Source organism: Grammomys surdaster, unplaced genomic scaffold (genome assembly GCF_004785775.1).
Source record: "Grammomys surdaster isolate TR1022 unplaced genomic scaffold, NIH_TR_1.0 129, whole genome shotgun sequence".
NCBI classification, from domain to species: domain Eukaryota; kingdom Metazoa; phylum Chordata; class Mammalia; order Rodentia; family Muridae; genus Grammomys; species Grammomys surdaster.
This window is the reverse complement of record NW_021604587.1, coordinates 21,134,794-21,159,712: the sequence shown is the minus strand read 5'-3', so window position 1 is coordinate 21,159,712 and position 24,919 is coordinate 21,134,794. Positions and strand designations below refer to the sequence as shown.

Genomic DNA, 24,919 nt, shown 5'->3' with positions numbered 1-24,919 from the left:
ACACACAGAGACACACAGGGAGGAGGAAGGGGGAGAGGGAAGAACAGAGGGAAGAAGGGGAGGAGGGAGGGGAGGAGGGAGGGTAAGGGTAATAGATGACCATGATATGTAACAGCTGTAATCCTTGCTCTGGGGAGGCTGAGTGAGGAGGACTATCATGAGTTTAAAGCCAGGTAAAATCTAAAATATGATTAAAAACACAGATTTAGTAGCTGCCTTATGAGACTATTTATTATACATGTCTTTCATATATATATATGTATGTATGTATGTATGTATGTATGTATAATCTTTTAAACATGAAATAGTTTAACATTTCAGTACACAGATGTTTAGGTTACTCTGAAAAATTTCCAAGTATATTTTAGTCCATATTTGATTATTTACTGGATATAAAAATATCATTTTAAGGTTTCTGATACATCCAAAGCATGCTTCAGGATGCTTCCACTATTTACCTAAGGCAGAAAATCTGCAATTTTCTGTTTGGAAAGGGAAGTATTAGCACTTATTTACAATTCATCTCTACTATATTATTTTTAATGAATGAAATTCACGTCTAGGGATGACTACCCAATGTTGCATAACCAACTGTAGCACTTCTTCCTGGTGAAAACTGAGTCTCCCTGTCTCAGCAGTGGTTAACTGCCTGTAGCTCTTTATTCAGGGGTAGGGCTTGTGAGATTCACAAATGTCAATGGTGTTGTCATTGTTTAGGTCTTGTTTAGATAGCAATATTACTGAGATTTCATGTGGTAACACTGTCTTATCTAGAAGATACAATATCAAAGATGACTTCCTAGTACTCTGGCTCTTAACAGACTTCTTTCCTCTCTTGCAAAATGTTCCCAGTCTTGGGTTTACAGTTATGTTGTAAATGTAGTAATTGAGATTGGGTATCCCACTAACAGTCATTCTCCATTTTAAGTAGCTATAGCTTTTTGTGAAGGTTCCTATCTTATGTAAAAACAAACTTCTTGATAAGAATGGAGAGCTACACAGAATGTCTCGTTTCTATTTTTATATAATAGGAATATAACTCCATTGTCTAAGTGTTTGGATTCTTCTTCAAATTTTCATGTTTTTCTGTACTTTTTCTTTAAGTTACAGCTTTTATTTTGCGCATGTGCATGTGTGTGTCTGAGTGTGTGCACGACACAGCAATCATAGCTCAGAGGGCAACTTTCACAAATTGAGTCTCTCCTTCCACTATGGATTCCAGGTTGTCAGGCTCATGTAGCAAGTGATCCACTAAGCCATCTCAAAGGGCCAATATAGGTAATTTTAAAATTCCTTGACTTTATCATTGATTCCTTAGATTCTTCCTTTGTAAGATGAAGAAAAGACAAAGAAATCAGGCCATGTAGAACCACTGGAAGGATAAAGTAAGGATATGATCCACTTCTGTACAGGGGCTAGCACACAGAATACCTATGGCAAACAGTACCTATGGCAAACAGTACAGATAAATGGTGTTCTGTTATTATCTTATGTTATTTATGACACCTCTCTTTCTTTCTATGGTTTCTGAACACTTATGCATCTCTTGATCCAAGATGATTTATATTTAATTATATTATGTTTAAAAATATAGTGTTAATTTTTTGCAGTCTACTATCTGGGACACTTTAATGGACAGTAAGACTTGGTTCCCACCCTATCTCCAAATATGTGGTTTTCCGACAGGACACAATTTTCATTTCTCATTTTTGAAAATGCTTATCACTCTGACATTTTTTTAAACCAGTGGGTATCTGTAGTATTTGGAAAGATGTTAGTTCATATTTTCTTCAAAAGAAATTAGTACATTTAAATAATTTCTTTTATATCAATCAACTGAATACCTGATTACCTTTAAAGTCATTTTTTGAAATACATCCCATTTCATGTGTATGTAAAAAACACATGAATGAATGAATGAATGAATGAATCCATCCATCCATCCATCCATCCATCCATCCATCCATCCAGTTAAATCTACAAGACACAGAACTCTAAGTCTACAAAACTAATTTGTTGTCAACTTAAAAATTAACATGTGTCTTTCATAAAAAAAAAAAAAAAATTGAAAAATTAACATCTCTGACTTTGACACAAAAAAGTCCTACCTTTTATAAATAGGACATGCTCTAAAGATAACATATTTTTAGAATCTTACCTTTTTAGTTGAGCACTGTGGCTCATACCTTATTCTCAGCACGTAGGAGGCAGATGCAGGAGGATCTATGTGACTTCCAGGACAGCCAGGGCTAGGTAAAGACCCTGCTTCATAACAAAATCAAAATCCCTTACCTTTTAGCAGTGCAGTAAGTATGGCCACATCTATATCTTGATGATCCTCTGATCCAATGTGGAAAACAGTGATCTATTTAAAATACATTAATATTACATCTTTATTTTTAAAGCTAAGATACCATAAAACAAAAAGTAATTTCAAATAATATAAAGAGAAATGTTTATATGTAGATTTATATAGAAACAGATATTTATAGGTCTAGCAAGATGGCTAAGTGGGTAAAAGAGTTTGCCATATATTACAGTTTGAATGAGAATGGTCCCTGTAGGCTCACATGATTGAATGCTTAGACCCCCATTGATAGAACTGTTGGAGAAGGATCAGGAGATGGTGCCTTACTGGAGAAGGTTTGTTACTGGGGGTGGGGCTTCTAGGTTTCAAAAGCCTTTATTCCAGAAGTTAGCTTCCCTGCCTTGTGGTTGTCTCAACATGTAAGCTCTCAGCACTGCTACAGGTCCATGACTTACTGTCAACATGGTCCCTATGATGATCACAAACTCACCTCTTAAATTATGAGAGCCCATTAAATGCTCTTTTATTAAGTTGCCTTGGTCATTGTGCCTTTTCACAGCAACAGAAAAGTAACTAAGACACCATACAAACCTAACAACTAAGTTCAATCTCCAGAAGCCATTAAAGGTAGAAGGAAAAAACTGACTCCACAAAGTGATCTCCATGAATGCATGCCCACACAACCACATACACAAAATGGTTTTATTTTTTGAACAGAGAAAGATTTTTGTAGTCACTTACATATCTCTATAACTATACAGATCTCTAAATCTATAGACGTAAGTGATCTAATATCAGTTCAACACTTAAAACAGAAAATTAAGACTTCATTACTTACATCACATTAACAGACATTCCTTTTGTGTTGTTTTGTTGAGACTGGGTTTCCCTGTGTAGCCCTGTTTCTCCTCTGCTTCCTGTATGACTAGGCTAACTGAAGGCATATGGCTTATTTGTTTCATATCATATTCACTTCTTTTTACCCTATCTTATGTCTGTTAGCTGACATTAGCAATTTGTGGGTAGAGGCAAGAGATTACTATCAGAGCAAATCTTGGCATTCTTTATACAGAGTGAACACTTATTCCAGTGATTAATGTATTCATTCATTCATTTTAGAAAAGTTCTTAGGAAGTTGTCCTAGCTTCACTAGAACTCAGAGCCCTCCTGCCTCAGTCTCCAGGTACAAGATCACAGGTGTGGACCACTATGCCTTGCAACACAGGTATTCTTGGGTGAGGAATGTAAAGCAAGAGAAATATAAAGCTGTTTTAGGAAGCTTTTACCTAAGTACTTTTCAGAAAGTAAAAGATGATTACTACACTACTAAAAAGTTCAACTAACTTCACTTCATGGGGAACAAGGCTTACAATAAAAGTCAAAACAACGCAAATCAACACCTGATCAAGGCCCAAAGGCTGCGAGGTGACAACAAATCCATGTTTCTATGTACTGATACAGCTGTTATTTTATCTCCGAAAATATAAGCCTATGTTTACATGTATAAAATTAAGCAGCACTGACTTTTAATCTAGTAGTCTTGTAATACTTTCCCAGACATTTTATAAGTCACTAGTCAGTAGCAACTACAATTCTCTTTCTCTGTCTCTCTCTCTACACCCCCATGTGTGTGGGCACGCACACACGTGTGTGTGTGAGGGGCAAGAAGGTAGGGAGAGACAGAGAGAGATTTGCACACAGCATCCACAAGCAAGTCAAAGGGCAATTTGTGAGAATTGGTTCTCTCCTTACACCAGGTCAGTTTCAGGGATCAAACTCAGGTCATCAGATTTGGTGGCAAGCACCAGTGGCCACTGAGCCATGTTGTTTGTTTTTCTGCATTCTTAAATACTAGGCATAGTCAGTTGGGACTCAGTTATAAAACTTCCTTTAAAAGAATAAATATAGTCTTAATATGATGTGAAAATTAGCCTTTCTATGTCAGCTAAAGACCAATAATAAATAAGGAAATGACAAAACAGCTTTAAAAACTTAAAGCTCAAAGATGAAATAATATATGAATTAGAATATTCTGCTGAAATATACTCACAAGCTCTTTTTTTTTCATACACTCCATCATTGTTTGAAATAAATGAACTGCTTCACTCTGGCCAAAGTTAAATGTTTTTTTGATAGTTGATATAATATCAGGCTCTGCTGCATCAGGAAGATTCCTGGAAGAAGAAGAAAATCAACTTACTTCATTTCATCTTCTCTGTAGGATGAAAATGAAATACAGGTAGAACAAAGCAAGGCTTCTAGAGATTCTGTACTACTATTAATAATAATTTCCTGAGATACTTATTATTAATCTATGGCATAAGAAGAATAGTGTTTTCACTATGAATTATTTTGTGATTATTTTAAGAAAGTATGTGATGTAGTATTTGTACTTGGAATTTACAAGGTATCATAAAGGTAATTCTATACAATGGCTTATAAAATAATTTTCCAAGGTGTCCTAAACATGGACACTTTACATCCTCAGAGTATCACAATGCAGAGGTTCATAATCAGAATCTCCTTTTCTATTCTCTTTGCCTTCTACACTTCAGCGCTTTTCAGCAATCACTGTTAGCCTGTATGATGCTCTTAGATCTTGTTTAGTAATGTAAGTCATTTTCTTCTTAACTCTTCTTAAAAGTAAGGAATGCTTTACAAGTTTTCATGTCATCCTTGCATAAGGGGTACACTACTCTGTGCATCATGCCAGTTTGTGTGTGTGCTGCCATAGCTGAGTAATCTAATACACAGATTCCATTTTTACTCAGCTGCAATCATTCCACTGTATAGACATGCCAACTTATTTAGGCCTCTTTTGGTAGATGTTCTATGTCTTTATCTTGTATAAATAACCCTACAACAAAAACTTTAACCCTATAACAAAAACTTTATACAAGTGTTTACTTATAGAAACCATTATGTGAAATTAAACTATCAGTTCAAAAGTACTTTGATCAAAATAATCTTTTGATTATTGCTTCAAATAATCTTTTGAATAAAAAAAAAATCAAAAAGATGATTATACTTTCATTCCAATAATGTATGAGACAAGCTACTGCCTTAAGTCTGAACAAAGCATTTTACTGGGCCTTAGATTTTCATTCTCATTAAATAAACAAAAGAATCCAATACTGCATAAGCTGCAACACTCTCTATTGTAAAGTCTGCTATACCCTACACTCACCCTCCTTCCTCTGTCTGTTTATGGATATATGCTAGTAAATCTGCAGCTCTGCCTGTTCCTTCACACACAACAACTGGAACAGGGGGGCTTTCCTGAAGGTACTCCAGTACTGTAAGGACGACATTTGGCCCGCCTTCAAATATCAAAGCCACCACAGGAACACCTTGCCCGATTCCTGAAAAGCGTAAAAGTTTAATTAGTAAATCTGATAAAACTCAGTAAATGAATCTTATTTATTTTAAATAAAAAATTAAAATAACATTACTTGTGAGACAGTTGGTTTTACTTTGAACACTCAATGTTAGCTATAGTCAATATATATATATATCTCCATATCCGAGCACCAGTATAACTGAGCACTAAACATTTATTCACTGAAATCTGTTCTGAGTGATAAAATTAGGAAATTCAATATATGATTTAATACCAACTAGTATTTATTTTGTGCATAGTAACTGAAAATAAACCTTTGTGTATTTGTTAACTAAACTTTTGAAAAGATATGTTAAGATTAATTTGTGGCTTAGTATGTCTAGCTTTTGCTTTTTCTCATTTTTGGAAGTCTTATAGCTAACCCAGGCATGCCTCTAGTCTCAGCCTCTCGAGACCTGTGATTACAAGCATGAGCGACCAGAGGTGGGGGTATTTTAATACTGTATTGGCTGAATTTCTAACATATATCTATTTTTATTTATTTTTATGATGTTTTTTATTCCAAATAGTTGAAGCATTAGTATAAAAATAGCACACAGAGCTATGTACGTAAGTGGAACTGATCAATAAGAATAGAAGACTTTTACAAGAGAAATAAAATTAGTGAAAAATACTAGTTTTCATTTGTTACAACAACCTAAGTGTGGTGACAAAACACAAAATATGTCTAACTGTAGATTTGTAAAGTACTGCTAATTCTCAGGGTGAGCACGATGCTTCAGTTAACAAAGCTTCTGACAGTCTGAGTTCAATCCCCAAGTCACACAGAGTGAACTCTGAGAACCAACTGCCAGGTATATACTGTGACCTCCACAGTCACCCAACAAGGTGGGGGGAGAGACAAAATTTAAGATTTTTATTTACTTTTTTGAGATTTGTTTACTTATTTGGCTGTTTTACCTACCTGACAATCTATGCACCACATATGTGTCTGCTGCCCTGGGAGGTCAGAAGAATACACTGTATCCCCCAGGAATGTTATTATAAATGGCCTAAGACACTGAATGGGTGCTGGGAACTGAACTCAGAACTTCTGCAAGAACAACAAGTGCTCTTAGCCACTGAGCCATTTGTCCAAGCCCCCAAATATTTTTAAATTACTCAATTTCACAAACAGTGAAATTCTACTATTTGTGCTCTTCTGCTATTTTATATTTCTATATCACTTCATTAGAGTTCACCTTCTCCGTATACTAGGGTTATGGAATTACTTTAGATTGTAACAAAATATAGATGTTGAAGGAGAAAGTTCAGCCGCAGTTGGAAAGGAAAATCTCTTCCAAGAATATCAACTTTTAAGACCCATTAGCCAACAGCAATAGAGACTTAGTCATGTATTAGAATGACCACAAACATTAAGACTGTTAGTATCTTGAGCTACCGTGGTTTACAATATCAACATAGTTAAAAACAAAAACAAAATAAAACAAAAAATCAAAAAACCACAATGAGAACAGCCCCCCCCCTCTTTTTTCCCCTGGGGGGGGGGGGGTTGTACTGAAAACCTAAATATGGAACTTGGCTTAGGATGTCTTTTCCTAGGTCTTACCATTTTGTTTAGGATCAGCCATTTTTGGCTGCTTTGTAGGTTCTCTTGCTATATAAAGAAAATTGTACTTACTCCAAAGAACACGCTACTTTTCAAGTATGCTGCCGGCTTACACCTTTGATTAATTTAATTTATACACCTTTGAATAATTTAACAGTTAAAAAAAAATCTATGCTCCCTTACTAGCATGAATTCTTTGCTGGTTAATGGTTTTTTCAAGTTCTCTTCTCAGTCTGACTTCTGCCCCATACTTTCCAACAGTGCCGTCATCCACCAAGATGAAATGGGAGTGTAAATTATTTAGAACATTCAGTTTGCTCAAGGGATTCAATAGGGTTTGATAAGGAGCAACCACCTAAACAACAGTGAAACAAGAGTCAATGGAAGGAAACTCAATGTAACATAGTATAAAATAAATTCTGAAGTGACCCACAGATAAAAGGTACAATTCTATTTTCATTTATATATAAAGAAAAAGAACAAACTTTTAAGTATTTGAAGATCAATAATAAACTGAGCCATGTTTTTATCATTGCATGCAAAAGGAGCAGTAAAATATACACTGCAAATTATAAATTTGTTTAAATGAGTAAAGTACAATACAGAAGACAATAAAAAAGCAGCAAAATGTGAAAGTATATTTTTTCCAAAGCATAAATAGAGCCTTTTAAAGCAGATAGTAGAAATTCAGTGTCATCTGAAAATGACTGCCATAATTTAGATATTTTTTTTTTCCTTTTGGTTATTTTTTAAAGACAGGATTGCATTAAATAGCCCCACTAGATTGGAACTTTGCTATGTTGATCAAGCTGGCTTCAACTAAAACTCAAAGACTGGTCTGCCTCTGCCTCTGTGTGCTGTACACTGGGATTAAAAGCCTGCAATGGCACAGCCCTATCCACTGGGAATGCTAAGAGCCGTGAAACCAGCACAGTTGCTTGATATAGCTACAACAAAGCTGAGCAGATTGCTAAATCTCTGTCCTTTTATCTCTAACTTTCAGGGTTTGGTCTCTGTGTGTTGCATTCTTGGGAACGTTCTGCATTACGATTAATTTTATTTCTTTTACTGAGAAAAATTCTATCTGACTCCTTTTAGGAAAGTCCTAAAATTAACTTTATCTGGCCACTATTTGCAAGTCTTCCTTAGGCCCTGGACATCATTAAGCACAGATATGCATATACCTAGATGAGGCCATTACTCCAGGAATCTGCTTGGAATATCTGCCCCTGAGCAACCTCAAAAAGCTTAATTAATTGGTACAGGGTAAATAGAGTCAATTGACAAACTGACTAGCTAGGAGAATAGGTTACAGATTCAAGGTCTCTTTTTATTATAAGCTTCCAGCTCTCTGAAAATGTATTTTAAAGATTGAAGACTGTATAATGTACACACCTGAAGAAATACAACTCAGTAAATAAGACAGATTGGCTAAAATAAACTTTTATTACTTTACAGTGTAAATGATGAAACACATAGTAAAATAAGTTAAGTAGTAGTATTTGTTATTCATAAAAAGACTGGTTCAGATATTTTCTGTTTGCCTGGAGTGCCTAAAAGCAGGCTGTCATATAATAAATGTGTTTGCCTCGGAGGAGACATCTTTATATTCTTTAAATTGGAGTTATAGGGCTAATAATAAAATCTGTTCTGTTTGTATTTTCTAATTGCAACTAAACTTATAACCATGAACATGTAATGAAAAATCAAAAAATATTCTGTACCACTTGCGATAATCATTAGTCTGTCTTTGTTCTGTGAAGTATAAATAAAAAAGCACTTGCGAGTCAGAACTGCTAAATTTCCCTGATCATTGAGTGACTCTCTCCCTCCCTTTGGTGACTCTGTATCTCCTCTGTGGGTGCCCTATCAGCAAAGAACCTAAGACCCTCAGCCAGGTAAGCCCCCATACCAAAGCCCTTGGCACTGCACCACCACGCCCAGCAAGTTTTACTTTAATAGATTCCTGATGAATATCTATAAACAATTCACATCTTCAATCTATTTGAATAAAGTACTAGCATTTGATTCCTACTCTTGGTGACAAGATTAATCCTGAACAATAATAAGCAGTTAGCTCTCTAAGTTCAAGACTAGCCTGGTCTATAGAACAGGTTCCAGAACAGCAACAGTTACATAGAGAAACTCTGTCTTGAAAAAAACAAAAGAAAAAAAAATCAATTACAAATATTTATATGGAAAGCATGTTAAAATGACATTCTACATTAAAGACAGAAAACAAAAAAGGCCACCATTATTATAAGCATTTATATTGATAAACATTTTTCAAAGGATCAAAAAAGACTAGAAATTTTGTTTTAAACTTAGTGCAAAAGTATGATACAGTCTATCAAGTTGGCTAGCATTATTCCTGTTTATATACAAGCTCAAATTTAAGACATTAGGAAAAAAAAAAATTTCTTACATCTCTCCCAACAAGATCATTTCTGTTTTCTATCACTCCCCAGGGAGCTATTCCAATAGCGCAAATTTTTCGAGATGATCTGGAAGCATGTTCTTTGAGGGCATCACCAACATGTTTTGCCACACCTGTTTATACAAAATTTTATACACCATTAGAAAAATCCTAGCTGGACGGTGGTTTTGCATTCTAACACTCGGAGGCAGAAGCAGGCATATCTCTGAGTTCAAGGCCAGCCTGGTCTACAGAGAGAGTTCAAGGACAGCCAGGGATACAAAGAGAAACCCTGTCTCGAAACACTCTCCCACAAAAAAAAAAAAAAAGAAGATCTGTACTTTCTTTCTAACGTTACAATTTATGACATTTGTTTTAAAAAAGATTCTAAGGCTGTAAGAGCCAAAGCCAAGCTTATAAAAATTGTAAGATAACTAAACAGATTACAAAACCACACAGTATCTAATCCATTGCAACTGTCCAAAACCCATGTAAACTGAATCCTATCACATTGGTAAGTCTAATCCTAAAAAAAGATGTATAATTTGCTTCTTGTAACATATTAGATCTCCTGTTTTAGATAAGACAAAGAAAATAACATCATCACTGATTTGTTCCCACTGCCTTGCTTGCTTAAAAATAGTTCATTTTCAAAACACATTCAGGTAATCTTTGCTCTTACCAACTAATATCTTAAAACCTTACCCCACTTATTCAAGAGTAAAAGCTATAATGTTTGTTAATGTCTTGTAAGACCTTAAAACGTTGTCTGTCTGTTACTTGTAACATACCATGCTTCTCTACTACCCCAACTCCCAAGAGCTTCTGAGCAGCACTCCTTGTTTACTTCCCTTTATGTTACATAGGGAACATACACTTGTAATACACAAGTAATTTCTTTTCTACATACTCTATCCCAAGTTTTTCTTGTTACTTTATTTCCATCTTTCTTAAAATATCATATCAGTAGAAATCTGCTTACTCTTAATCATCAACTTGACTGTATTGAGATGTTAAAAGACTGGTAAAGCTCAAGTCTGGGTATCTAATGTTTCCAGACACATCTGATCACAAGGGCTCTGATGAACAGATTCATAGTACAATGGCTCTATTTGGAGGGTGTCAAAGGTAGGAGGTAGGGCCAAGCTGAAGAAAGTAGATCCTAAGGAACATGTTCTTGTTCCTTCTTATATTTCCTCCTCTCTGCTTCCTGGTCACTATGACAGACTGACATTTCTAAAACCATGAAGTCAAAATAAACAGTACCTCTCTTTAAAGGAAGTTCTTCTCAGGTACTAGCAACATCAGTGAGACTGATACCATAGTAGTTTCTCTATCATCCTGTGTAACATTTCTTTATCCCACTTGTCTACATATCACTGATCATCTTATACACCACACGTATTCCCTAGTATAATATTCAAAGTGTCTATTTTGCAGAACAATACATATCCTGCAGCTCAAAAGATGTCTTACAATGAGTCTAAACAAATAAGATGATTAAGGTGATTTAAGTAAATAATTATGTTTAACTTTAATTACTTAAATTGCCCATCCCCTGTAAATTCTAAGTTTAAACATTATACAAAAGACCTTGAAGGGGGACTAACAAATGAAAAAATAATTTTTAAAAACATTAATTTATTTAATTTTGTTTGTTTACTTATTTTTTTGACACAAGGTCTCACTATGTAGCCCTGGCAGTCCTGGAATTCACTCTGTAGACCAGGCTGGTCTCAAACTCACAGAGATCTACCAGCCTTTGCCTCCCTGGTGCTGGGATTAAAGGCAGGCACCATCACTGTCAGGCTGAAAATTTAATTTCTGAAGGCCACTTTTCTTTTTTATAATTTTATTTTTACAAGTATACATGTCTGCATGTATGTACATCCCTAGTGCCCAAGAAAGCCAGAAAAAGGTATCAGATTCCCTGGAACTAGAGTTATAGACAGTTGTGAGATACCATGTGAATGCTAGAAACAAAATTTATGTCCTCTACAAGAACAGCCAATGCTCATATCTGCTGAGCCATCTCTCTAGGTCCCAAAGGACAAGCCTTTTACCACTACCAAAGCAGCAGACTACCATTCTTCTACCAGTTTATCAGTAGTCAGAAATGACAATACTTTACAATAGAGTCAGCAAATGTTTTGGCAATAGATAAGCATTAACATTTGGGCTGTGTACAATATACTTACTAGTCTTTGTTACAAGTACAGACAAATGAATGTGGCTACATTCAAATAAATCTTTATTCATAACAATAGGAATTACCTAAGCTGAATCTGGCACACAGGACAACTTTGCAAACTTTTGCTCTAAAGTGTATCTTTTAAAGGCCTAAATGACAACCAAAAAGATTTAGTTATTTTTATCAATGAAATTACCAAAGATTATAGAATAGCAGAAGAATCAAATATTTAAACTAATTTATTATTTCAAATGCCAAACTGATATGAAAGATTGGCAAACTTTAAATAAAATGAATAGTATTCATATTACCTGTATTTACTCCTCCAGTTAAAATCCAAGCTCCGGTTGTAACTGCAGCTTTAATAAGACCCTTTCCAAGCAACTGCTTGATTCTTGGATGAAGCTCAAATTTCTGCATGCCTCCATGTACAGAAATAACAAGTTTGGGTAACTCCATTTGCCATTCTTTAAGCAGAAGTTGCAGAATGATTTCAGGTTTGGTATCATATGATAGTCTCACATACTAAAATAAACAAAGGGTCGAAATAACTATGTTCGTAGATTTAATAATGCAACATTATCTGATAATCAAAAAATTACTTAAATTAGGTCATGTAAAAAGTTGTTATGGGCCATTTTCAAAATATTTACACTTCCAGAAATATAAAATAGCAAATGGCTTTAAAATTTGGAAAAATGTTTGTGATATTTATAGTACTAGCATTGTAACTCACCAAAATCAATATACAGATGTCAATTTGTATATTTATACTCAATTATCGATTAACACATCCATTCACATTTATTGCCCTGTTTAACTATGAATACTCCAAGAGTAGGAGGTGCTAGGACAAACAGCATATTTTTTTGGAATCAGTCAGGTACAAAAGCAGTTAAGAACTTATGGAAAGTAAGAAAACTTGGAGATGAGCATGATGTCTTAAGACAAGGAGGAAGATGCAAAGGTTATAAAACGATTAACAATTACATTACAGAATTTTAGAATATACAGAATTTAAATGTTTGCTAAAAATGCACATAAGACACAATAATGGAGTTACAGATGTTCTTAAAGTTCTTACATTACTGAATGGTAAAGTGAGGGGTAGGTAATTTTTAACAGCAGTAAGTTAAAACTGTACTTATTATAAGATCACATTAAAGAAGAATAACATATAAACAAAAGGAAGCCAATCAAAATATAAGACAAGTGAATAAAGAAAAAAAGGAAGACAAGTAGATAGCTAATACTATAATGGTTAAACTTAAACTCAAATACAAGAATTTGATTTTAAAAGGCTATCTATCTATGCTACTAAAAAGATACTTTGGGGGACTTGATTTTCTTTAGCACAATAGGGTTTTCCCATACTGCCTAGCCTGATCCCAAAAGTGGGTTCAAATAATCCTTGTACTTTAGGTTCTGAAGTAGCTAGAATGTCAGGCATATGTCACAATGCCTAAAAAAATGAGACCTTTTACCTTAAGAAAATGTTAAAAGAGAAATAAAGGAGATTTATATTTCCTTTGAGAAAACAGATTTTGACAATAAACATGAAATTAAGACTTTTTATAATGATGATTTGATCTACAAATAATTCTGTATTTATGTCAACTCATGTTAAGAACTTTACCTTACTCTGTTTGGTACTACACATATTACAAAATAAGTTAAACAAATAAATCAAATAAGTGGCATACCTTAGCTCTGTAGGAATGAGAACCCCCTTGAAAATTGATGACTCCATAAGCATCTGTTGGGCTCTGCTCCGTGTGCTTTTCCACAGACCATTCCTCTATTGCCTGGTTAAAGTGTTCACCCAATTTCACATCTGAGTATTTCATGGCAAGACTTGCAGTAAAGCATGCATGTTGCTTGACCAAACGACCACAGAAACATCTAAAGGGAAAAAGCAAAGAGTTTATAAAGAGACCTTTCAAAACATCAAGAGCGAAAGAAAAGTAGGTAGGAAGGGTAATAGAACACCTGTGATGTGAAAGTAACAAGGGAGGACTGGGAACAAAAGGGCTTCAAGCCGGGATGGGAAACAGAGATATGAGAGGAGGGTGGAGGGGAGGGCACAACCCAAACTATGTACGAATGTCAATGCTGGTGAGGAAATTTGCTAATTTGTAAGATAATTAGAAAGTAAATTTTAAAATTAAGTTATTGAAAAATTGAATTAAAATGAATGAACATAAAAACAGCTTGCCATTTTGATTTTAGGGTATCTATAAGTAAATATTTTTACCACAGTATAGAAACAGAGTAAATACATTGGTGTATAGTAACAAAAACTGTAATGTAAGCCATCAATAAAATGTGGAACAGCTACTTAAGAGAAATAATATTTAGCTATAGAATGAGATGAAGTTTGAGTAGACACAATAATGGATGAAACTCCTGTTGCTTGTGACCTAATAAGCCAAACACCACACAATGAATGTATGACTCCAGGACCTCAGAATTCAAGAAAACAAAAACTAACCTACCGAGTCACCAAAGAGTGGTAAATCATTGCCTGAGGCTAGGAGCACAAAGAGTGATGGTGTGCTACCTAAAAGTACCTACTGGACCATTATTGCAAGAAACAAAAAAAAAAAAACAGAACTGTGCAGTTCGACTGATCTGACAGAATATGAAAACCACAGTAAAGTTTAAAACTGGAAAAGCAGTAACAGGAAGGTGATCCTAGGAAAAAGAGTTCTCAATGCCTGCAGACAGACCATCTGTGTAAGAACAATCCTGAAACTCATCCAGGGCACAGAAAGGTTTGCATGCCTAAAATGAACAAACAGCCTTCTGATACATAAGTCCTAATAAAGGCTTGTGAGAAGAGTTTTGTGTAATGAACCTAAGTTAGACTTAGCCCAAGTCCTAAAATGAAAAGCAAAACTTCAAAGGACTAACCTGAACCAAATTCACCTAATTACTTGCTAAAGTAAGTCCAAAATTCTACAATGTAATATAACAAAATATAACCCCTCCATATCTTAAAATTCACTATGTACATTACTAATCAAAACTTCTCAGCATGAAGCCACACATGCTGGCCCAAAAGTACTTGAGAGAACAAGGAAAAATGATTATGTCTGAGCCTTGCAGGGTATATTCAATAAAACCCTTCATAAACAAAATAGCAACAAAACTGAAAAAAAAGTTTATCCTAAAAAAAAAAAAAGTAAAAAAAGTAAAAAGTATTATTAAAGGAAATAAATGTCATTAAGTAAAATCCAAAATGATAGAAGATATAAAACAAGTATTAGAAATAAGGTCCAAATATTAAAAATATGCCCCGGATAGTTGAGGAAATATGAACACAAGGAAAGAGAACTGAAAGACATCTCAAAAGTCAGAATAACATCAAATAATTCAACACATATAATTCAAGCCTTAAAAAGAAATAGAAAAAAAAATTTAGAAAACACACTGAAGAAAAAGAATTCTAAATTTGAAAATTCTTGAATCCATGTATCTCAGCAGTTCAACAAATAAACAAACCATACATAAACAAAACCATACTACAGCCAGGAGTGATGGCACATATCTTTACTCTCAACACTTAAGAGTCAGAGGCAGGCAGATCTCTGTGAGTTACAGGACAGCCAGAGCTACACAGAGAGAACTTGTCTCAAAACAAAACTAGGACACTGCTGAAAAACCAATGGTAAGGGAAAGAAGTCTTAAAACAAACTAGAATAAAACCTAACCAAAAAAAGAAAAAAAAAAAAAGGGAATTGATGGTGTGCTGCAGCACATAACTGTAACCCCAACACTTGGGAAATGGAGGCAAGAGAGTAGGAACTTAAGATCAGACCCGGTCCAGGTGGTTAAAGCCAGCATGGACTACATGAGATCCTGTCTCCAACAGAGACAACAAACATTCAAAACAAAATAAAACAAAACAAAACAAAAAAAAAACAAAACCGGGGCTGGAGAGATGGCTCAGTGGTTAAGAGCACTGACTGCTCTTCCAGAGGTCCTGAGTTCAATTCCCAGCAACCACATGGTGGCTCACAACCATCTGTAATGGGATCTGATGCCCTCTTCTGGTGTGTCTGAAGACTGCAACAGTGTACTCATATACATGAAATAAACAAACAAATAAATAAATCTTAAAAAAAACCCAAAACCAAAACAAAACAACAAAAACAACGATGGCTGCAAAGGCAGGAGGAGAAGAAAATTTAGCATGTTAACTTATGTGTATAAGTGTTTATCTGAATTATGTATGTGTGCCACATGCAAGCAATGCCAAAGATGCTAGAAACAGACACTGGATCCCCTGGAACTAGAACTAAAGACAGTTGTGAGCTGCCATTCGGCTGCTGGGAATCAAAGTTGGGTCTTCTTGAAGAGCAGCCAGTGTTTTTAACCAAGGATTCAACTCTCCAGTTTGCAACTAACCTCCTTTAATAGAAAATCAGAAGTAAGATCTATTAAGCATAAACGACCTAGTCTCTACTCATTTCTAATTTTTTTTTTTGGGGGGGGAAGGGGGAGACAAGGAATTACTGTGTAACCCTAGCTGGGTGGGAGTTCACTATATGTGAACAGGCTAGCCTTGAGCTCATAGGGATCTGCCTGCCTCTGTCTCCTGAATGGTGGTAGCCCAGCCTACCAACCACATTCTATTTCTTACACTGTAGTTTCCTGATTGAAACACGGGGTCTTTAACTGTCAGATCTTCCCACAGCCTGTTCTGCTTGTCAGAATCCCCTGTCCCTTCCCTCTCTGTTCAAATAATTCTCACTTTCAGAACCCTACCTCTGAGTTAAGTTTATTTTTCAAAATTTCTGCAATGTATAATAAACTCACCTGACAAGTTGCTGACAAATCTGACATCCTGGAAGACATCTATAAAATGTAGAAAGGTAAATTATTAGTTCAAGAAAAAATATTTTAAAATAAATAATATTAAGTTCATTAAAAAGTATACAACAAAACATATATATATGTGTATATATATATATATATATATATCTTTAATAAATACTATAAATCATGCACACCTTGGTTTATACATTCAACTAACCTTTTTAAATATGCATAGAATTATCTATCAAGTATTATTAATTTTGAAATAAAATGAAGAAACAATAGAGTAAAATGACAAATTAAGTATGCAAAAGAATGTTTACATGTAGGAAAAATCTGCAACTAATAAGACATAAACACAGAGTTTCCCTAATAGAACTTCCTCAAATCAATTTGTTAAAATCCAACATAAAAATGGAAAAATATGAACAGAGTTCACAGTAAAAAAACATATGTATGAAAGACTCAATTAGGAACTTTTTTAAATACTTAAATAGAAAACATAGGAAAGTCTTATCTGCTGGTGAAATACATATTAATATTTTTATGGACAACAATTTGATAACACTTGTCAAAATTAAAAAGTATCAATTCCTCAAACTCTAACTCAAATTCTAAAAGTACGGACCAGGTCTGTACATATAGCTCAGTGATAGAACACCTGTCTAACAGGAATAAAACACTGGGTTCAACTCCTCAGCACTGATAAGCAAAAAGTATTTTAAAAGCATGCGCTAAATATCTAAAATATCTGAAGTATATGTAGAATTAAAAAAATAAAAATTATAAGTTAATATATTATAGCACTTCTAACAGAGAAAAACAGAATTAACTAAAATGTTCATCAATAAGGTACTACTGTATTAACATAAATGATTTAGACATACAACTCATAACATGCAACAAATTACTATAAAGTACTAAGCTGGAGATAGAGCTTGACAGTGGAGTACGTGCCTAGCATGTGTAAGGCTAAGAATTCTATCCCTAGTACCACTAAAAAGTGTGTGTGTGTGTGTGTGTGTGTGTGTGTATGCCAGGTGTGATAGTGCATGTGGGAGACAGAAGGATGTCTGTTAAGTTCTAGGTCAGCCTGATCTACATAGCCAGGTTTCAGGTCAGTGAGGGCTATACAGTAAGACTCTGTCTCAAAAAGAAAAGAGACAGAATGAAGCAATGGTCTCCAAGATAAGTAATAAGCATAACAAATTAAACATCAGGAACTTTGAAGCTGAGGAGAACGATATATATATATATAAAATCTACTTGGATATGCAAAGACTGTTTCTAGAAGGTACGGAGGATGTGTATATGCATACAATTATGCAAGATTGAAAGCCAAGGGCTTCCTTGATCACTTCTCTAACTTTTTATTTTTTTATTTTTTTTATTTTTTTTGTTTTTCGAGACAGAGTTTTTCTGTGTAGCCCTGGCTGTCCTGGAACTTACTCTGTATACCAGGCTGGCCTCGAACTCAGAAATCCGCCTACCTCTGCCTCCCAAGTGCTGGGATTAAAGGCATGTGACACCACTGCCCGGCCCAACTTTTAATTTTTAAGATTTATTTTATATGTATAGGTATTTTGCCTAAATATATGTCTGTGGATCACATGTATATAATGCCCTTGGAAGCCAGAAAAGGAAACTAGATCACTTGGTATGGGAGTTGTAAAAAATCAGTTGTGAGCTGACATGTGGCTGGGATTTGAACCTGGATCCTCCAGAAGAGCAGTCAGTGCTTTTAACCAGTGAGCCATCTCTCCAGCCTTCCACATTGGTTTGTTTGTTTGTTTTGTTTTTGATACAAGGTCTCTTTCACTGAACCTGGGGGTTGCTATTTTAGTTAGACTAGCTGGTCAGTATGGCCCCTGGCTGTGCCTATTTCTGCCTATCACAGTGCTAAGAATACAGGGACATAATACCACATTTAGCTTTTAGATGAGTGCTAGGGAGCTGAACTGATAATGGATGTACTTTATCCAAGTCTCTCTGGAAGTTATGTCAAGGAATGGACAGTACCAGAATATTTTGTGAAGTTATGGCTAAAGAGTGGTAGTAGAAAAAGACTTTCACTTAAAATATTTGTAATAGGTTGTTGTTTCTTTAATGTCTGGTGAGTGCTTATATTATTTCTACTGCAGAGTAAAATTAACAAGAAACAAACTCCCCATTACCAATACAATCTTGTTTTTTGTTTTTGGGGCAAAGCGTCTCACTATGTAGTTGTCTTGGATAGACTGGAAACTGATTATAAAGAAAAAACAGGCCTTGAACTCAGAAACCCATATCTCTGTCTCCCACGTGCTAAGATAAATAAAGGCTTGCACCACCACAACCCATCACATCTACTGGGTTTGGTTGTTGATGATGGTGGTGTTTTGGGAGAAGGGTCTTGGTGGGTCTTCTGTTTGTTTTGTTTTTAAAGTTTCTCTGTATAGCCTTGGCTGTGCTGGAACTCACTCTGTAGAACAGTCTAGCCTAGTGCTCCCACCTCTGCCTCTAGAGTGCTAGGGTTAATGGCAAGTGCTATCACCCCTGGCTCTGAATCTATTGTTTTTAATAAAGCAAAGATCGGGAGCTGGAGTGACGGCTCAGTGGCTAAGAGCACGGACTGCTCTTCCAGAGGTCCTGAGTTCAATTCCCAGCAACCACATGGTGGCTCACAACCATCTACAACGGGACCCGATGCCCTCTTCTGGTGTGTCTGAAGACAGCTACTCATATGCATAAAATAAATAATTCTTTATAAAAAAAAAATAAATAAAGCAAAGATCACACTTTCCTGGGAGAAAATGGTGCCTTAGAACTAGGACCCTAAATATTAACCCCAGTGTTAGGAATACTATATCATGTTACCTGTGATGTAACAACAGAACCTATTTTTAGTAAGCTATATTAGAAAAAAAAAATCACAGAATGTAATTATTTCAGGGACATTAAGGCTAATGACTGAAAGAATTAAAAGCCTTTGCAGGGTCTGGGAAGTTGCTTCAAGTCAGTATACTTCTTGTCACACAAACACAAAGACCTGAGTCTAGACTCCCACCATCAACATTTACAAATGAAAAGGGAGGAGGGGGTAGACACAACAGAGTGTGCCTGCAACCCTGGAGGGCAGACAGGGAAGGTCCTGTCATGGTTTGAATATATTTACCTCAGTGAGTGATACTATTTGGAAGTGTGGCCTTGTTGGAATGAATAGGTGTATCACTATGGGCATGGGCTTTAAGACCCTCATCCTAGCTGCCTGGAAGTCAGCGTTCTGCTAGCAGCCTTTAGATGAAGAGGTACAACCTCAGCTCCTCCTGCACCATGCCTGCTGGATGCTGCCATGTTCCTGCCTTGATGATAATGGACTGAACCTCTGAACCTGTAAGCCAGCCCCAATTAAACATTGTTCTTATAAGAGATGCCTTGGCCACAGTGTCTGTTTACAGCAGTAAAACACTAAGATAGCTCCCAACTACTTTGTAGATCAGCCAGCCTGGCCACTTGGTGATCTGCTTCAGAAGACGGATGGCTGCTACATGTAGATTAGACAATTAGGGTTCAGAGAAAGTTTTGAGAAAAGAAATTCTAGAGCACTGGTACCTTGCTAAGTCTCTTTTCCCATTCTCAAAAGAAAAATTAATAGTAACTTCAAATTATTATGTGCATTTGTTTGCTAAATATAAATAACAATAAATTTACATCTAAATTTCTAGAAGAATTCAATGTATGCTTACCTGTGAGGGTCTTTGGAGCTTGGTATAATATACACACACTCCCTCTTGGTCAAAGTGCTCTCTATCCAGGATTTCTGGGACTAAAAGAGAGTTCAAAGATGGTTTACAAATTTACAGCGTGCTAATCTGAGGAAGTAATTTTACAACAGAGACACAAAAATGTGTGTAGTATTTATTTTTGTTTTAATCCACTAAATAGGTATAATATATTATTCTCAGTGATGGTACACCTAAATCATTAAAATAATTCTACTTGAATCCAATATGATTTAACAGTGCTATGCCAAAGGAAACAAACCAAGAATGAGAGTCTCAGAATAAGGCATAAGCCTCAAGAATTAATGTGATCCTGAACCATTTAAGAGTCAAAAGTGACAGCAACATTTAATTTAGAGAAAACAAAGCCCAGCCTAAGCTATCAGGTATTTCTAGAAAGTTTAAGGGCATGTATTGGCTACTGGTACTCTGATACAAAAGGGCAGCAAGCATAATTCTAGTCAAAAGAAAGATAGCAGGAAAATTGCTAAGCATCAATAGAAGGAGAGCAAGTTATCTATGATCCACCCAGAAAGTAGCCTATCTCATCTGATCTTGTAGGCTAAACAAGGCTGAGCTCTTAAGTACCTGGATGGGAGATACAGTAAATTATTAAACAATTTCAAACCTTTAAATCTACCAAATTCATGTGTCAATCTTACGCTCAACCACAATCAGATTGTTTAAAAAAAAAAAAAAAGAGCAAAAACTAAATGAGGAAAATTTCAACAACTCTAGGTCAAATAAGTTTAAACACATTTCTATCTAATCAGGAAAGGTATATAAAAGGTTTTTTTTAATTATTCATATTTTTAAATAAAATCGTAATTTTTACTTATTCACACAGGGGTTATAAACACAAAAAGGCAGGACGTGGGGAAGGGGATGACACTGGAGTGTGGGTGTTTAGGGGGAGTACAGATATCTTTCAGAACAGGGTATCAGCTGGGTAAAGGTTCAGGGGACAGGTCACTATTACTCTGCCTATGATTCACTTGTCCTTATCTAAGTTGGTAGTATCTGTATATAAAAGGTTTTAAACACAACTGACAAGTTCATTTTGACAAATATGTGCCCATTTCTACATCCCACATAAAAAAATGTATTTACTTTCTTTAGACACACATAGGAAATTACATATATAAAATATACAGACTGATCACACTGTAATTAATAAATAAAATTTGGTCCTCAATACTTAAAGTATTTAGGAATCAAAATAAAAAAATCACAATATCAAGTCGGGCCTTTAATCCCAGCACTTGGGAGGCAGGCAGATAGATCTCTGTGAGTTCGAGGCCTACCTGGTCTACAGATAGAGTTCCAGGACAGCCAGGGATACAAAGAGAGAAACACTGTTTTGAAAAACCAAACAAACAAGCAAACAAACACAAGTATCTAAAGTTCTTAGATGTGAATAATGTGTCACATATTCTGTTCTAGTTTGCTTTCTTGTTTCTTGTAGTGATAAAAACACCACAACCAAAAACAACTCAAGGAAGAAAGGTTTATTTCATCTTATACTTCCAACTCACAGTTCATCACTCAAGAAAATAAAGGGAGAAACTGCAGCAGAGATCATAGGGAAATGCTGCTTACAGTCTTGCACAGCTACTTTCTTATATAGCTCAGGTCCATCTAAGGACAGAACCACCCGCAGTAGTCTGGGCCCTCCTGCATCAATTATACATTAAGAACATGTCTCACAGATATGCCCATAGGCCAATCTGAAGAAAGATATTTAGTTGAGGTTTCCTTTTCAGAGATGTGTAAAGTTGACAACTGAGGCTATAAATATAGTCTAAATTGTGTGAAGTGAAAGTATAGCCTTAGGAAATGGATGCAGGGAATAATCGAGGAGCTAATGAAAAAGACTAGCTAAATGTCCAAAATAAAAAATATAATGAGGGCTAAGAGATAGCTTTGTAGTTAAAACTACTTGGCCTTTTTGAAGAGTACCTGATTCACATCAGGTGGTTTACAACTGACTGTAATTCCCACTCCAGAGGAACTGGTGCATTCTTCTGGCCTCTGCTAGCACTGCACAAGAGGCACTGGCTCATACACATAAATTTTAAAAAAAAAAAATCAGTTTCTGTTAAGCCAAGCACAGTGCGATACACATGGAATCCCAGTGCTTGACAGACAAGACAATGGAGCACTGAGATCCAGGTGAGCTTGGGCTACCAAGTAAGACCCTGTTTCAGAACACACATACACACTGTCACTCCACGAAAGAAAAAATAAAATTAAAAAAACAAAATCAATGAAATAAAAAGCAAAATGACAAAAAAGTAACACTAGGCTAGTTAGATAGTTCAGTAGGTAAAGGTGTTAACCTGAATCTGATTCCTGAAGCCCACATATAGGAATAGAGAACTGACAGACAAGACTTCTGACTTCTGACTGTCACACGTGTGCAAACAGGAAGGAAAACAAGAATATGCGGTTAAGTTAGAAGTAACTCTCTAATACTGAGCAATTAAAGACTGTAGAGACCATAGCTCAGTGGCAGAACAATTCTTAGCACATGTCAGGTCTGGGTTCAATTCCTGACACTGCATAAAATTTTTTTGGGGGGAAGGGGTTTCGAGACAGGGATTCTCGATATAGCTCTGGCCATCCTGGAACTCACTCTGTAAACCAGGCTGGCCTCAAACTCAAAAAGACTTGCCTGTCTCTGCCTCCAAAGTGCTGGAATTAAAGGTGTGTGCCGCCGGGCGGTGGTAGCGCACGCCTTTAATCCCAGCACTTGGGAGGCAGAGACAGGTGGATTTCTGAGTTCGAGGCCAGCCTGGTCTACAGAGTGAGTTCCAGGACAGCCAGGGCTATACAGAGAAACCCTGTCTCGAAAAACAAAAAAAAACAAAAAAAAAACAAACAAACAAAAAAAAATAAAGGTGTGTGCCACCACTGACTGCAAAAAAAAAAAAAAGGAAAAAATGTTTTTAAAGTTATATCCTACACACACGATGGCACAGAACGTCATATTTCTAAAGGAAACCTATAGAAGAAAATATTAGGAGTGAAGTTCAAACACTCAAATGATAAATTTTAATTCATCTCATTTCTGTTTCTGAAATTCAATCATTCTGACCTCATTCAAAATCTCCATTTACTAGGTAAAAAGTTCCTTTGAATGTGCTTACTTAGACAAAAATTACACCATGACCTTCAGCCAACAAAGTCACAAGTGAGGCCCTATGAAACTTAGGTTCTTTTATAAACATTTCTTACACGACAAAGCCCATTTGCATAGCACTTCCAGAACCTTCTTTATAAACTAAAATCTAGTTATTTTCTGAAGATTGTATTTCTATTACTCAGGAAAGAATTTCACTGCCCTGGCTTTCCCTAGTTTTTTGTTTTTTTTTTTTTCTCATTGGGTATACCTGCATTTCCTTCTCAACTACCCTCCACATTCTCAGTCTCTTATCCCACTACTGAGGAAAAAAAAACAAAAAACAGAAGCAACCAGAACAAAACTGTGGCAAACTCCTATAAGAGCCAGCAAAATAGTTTAGAGAGTAAAAAGTACTTGTAGCACAAACTTAGCAGATTGAGTTCAATCCCTGGAGAAAGACAGAGAAACACTGAGTTTGTGACCAGCTTGGTTAGACCCTGTGTCAACAAAAACAAACAAAAGAACCCAAAACAAAACAATAAAATTACCCTCCTACTCTATCAGCATTCACTTTTCCTTCATAGTTGTAACAACTATGCTACCATTCAAATACAACCACTGGCCCCAAGTCCACACATTCTAAATCAGGGACATCCTTCACCAATTTTCTAGTTTTTCCCTTATATTAACTGGCTCATTCCCATCAGGAAGCAGAATATTGTTTCCAAGCCTTTAAAGAAAGAACACAAACCTTTTCTTGACTCCACTTTTCCCTCAAACTATCCAGTTCATGCTTCTGCCTCAACCTGAATAGCAGAAAGAGCAGTAGGGGGAAAAAGGTTGGTTTTTAAACTCTCAACATTTCCATTACTTTCTAAAACCTACTGTAAACAAGTCAGATTTTTCAAGTCAACCCTCCTCAAGTAAGTTCTGCTGTTATTGAAGCAGGATATTCTCCTATGTAGACCTGGCTGGCCTGGAACTATGAAGATCAGGTTGGCCTCAAAGTTAAGAGTTCTAACTGCCTCTGACTCTAGAGTGCTGGGATTGAAGGTGTGAAATAAATTTGACAGACTATCAACTAATATTCTTTAGATCCCCAGGTTAATTCTCATATAAGTGTTCTCACTTATAAAATAGAAGCACTCAATAAATTAGATAATTACTGACTTACTGCATGGTCCACTCTCCACTTCCTTGCAGATTTATTCTCTTTCTCCATTTCAGGGGTGGGTGGGAGTTGCTACTGTACACCCTCCACAGCCCTCCCCGGTTGTTTGCTCTCCTCTCCTCTCCTCTCCTCTCCTCTCCTCTCCTCTCCTCTCCTCTCCTCTCCTCTCCTCTCCTCT

At 35.8% G+C, this 24,919-nt stretch overlaps 1 protein-coding gene across 3 annotated transcripts in view; it reads right to left on the bottom strand.

The window, feature by feature from the left end:
* Trpm7 (transient receptor potential cation channel subfamily M member 7) overlaps positions 1–24,919 on the bottom strand; it is an 81,480-nt gene that overhangs the window by 43,558 nt on the left and 13,003 nt on the right. For 2 of the 3 annotated variants that reach the window (XM_028756112.1, XM_028756122.1), the window contains exons 2-10: positions 20,411–20,490; positions 16,686–16,724; positions 13,568–13,766; positions 12,176–12,389; positions 9,683–9,807; positions 7,441–7,612; positions 5,496–5,670; positions 4,359–4,482; positions 2,293–2,365 (exon numbers count right to left, since the gene is read on the bottom strand). In XM_028756112.1, coding sequence (XP_028611945.1) covers positions 2,293–2,365; positions 4,359–4,482; positions 5,496–5,670; positions 7,441–7,612; positions 9,683–9,807; positions 12,176–12,389; positions 13,568–13,766; positions 16,686–16,724; positions 20,411–20,490 — 1,201 coding nt within the window. Of the gene's footprint in view, positions 1–2,292; positions 2,366–4,358; positions 4,483–5,495; positions 5,671–7,440; positions 7,613–9,682; positions 9,808–12,175; positions 12,390–13,567; positions 13,767–16,685; positions 16,725–20,410; positions 20,491–24,919 lie in introns of those variants that run through there. The other variant, XM_028756132.1, reaches the window with a different exon arrangement.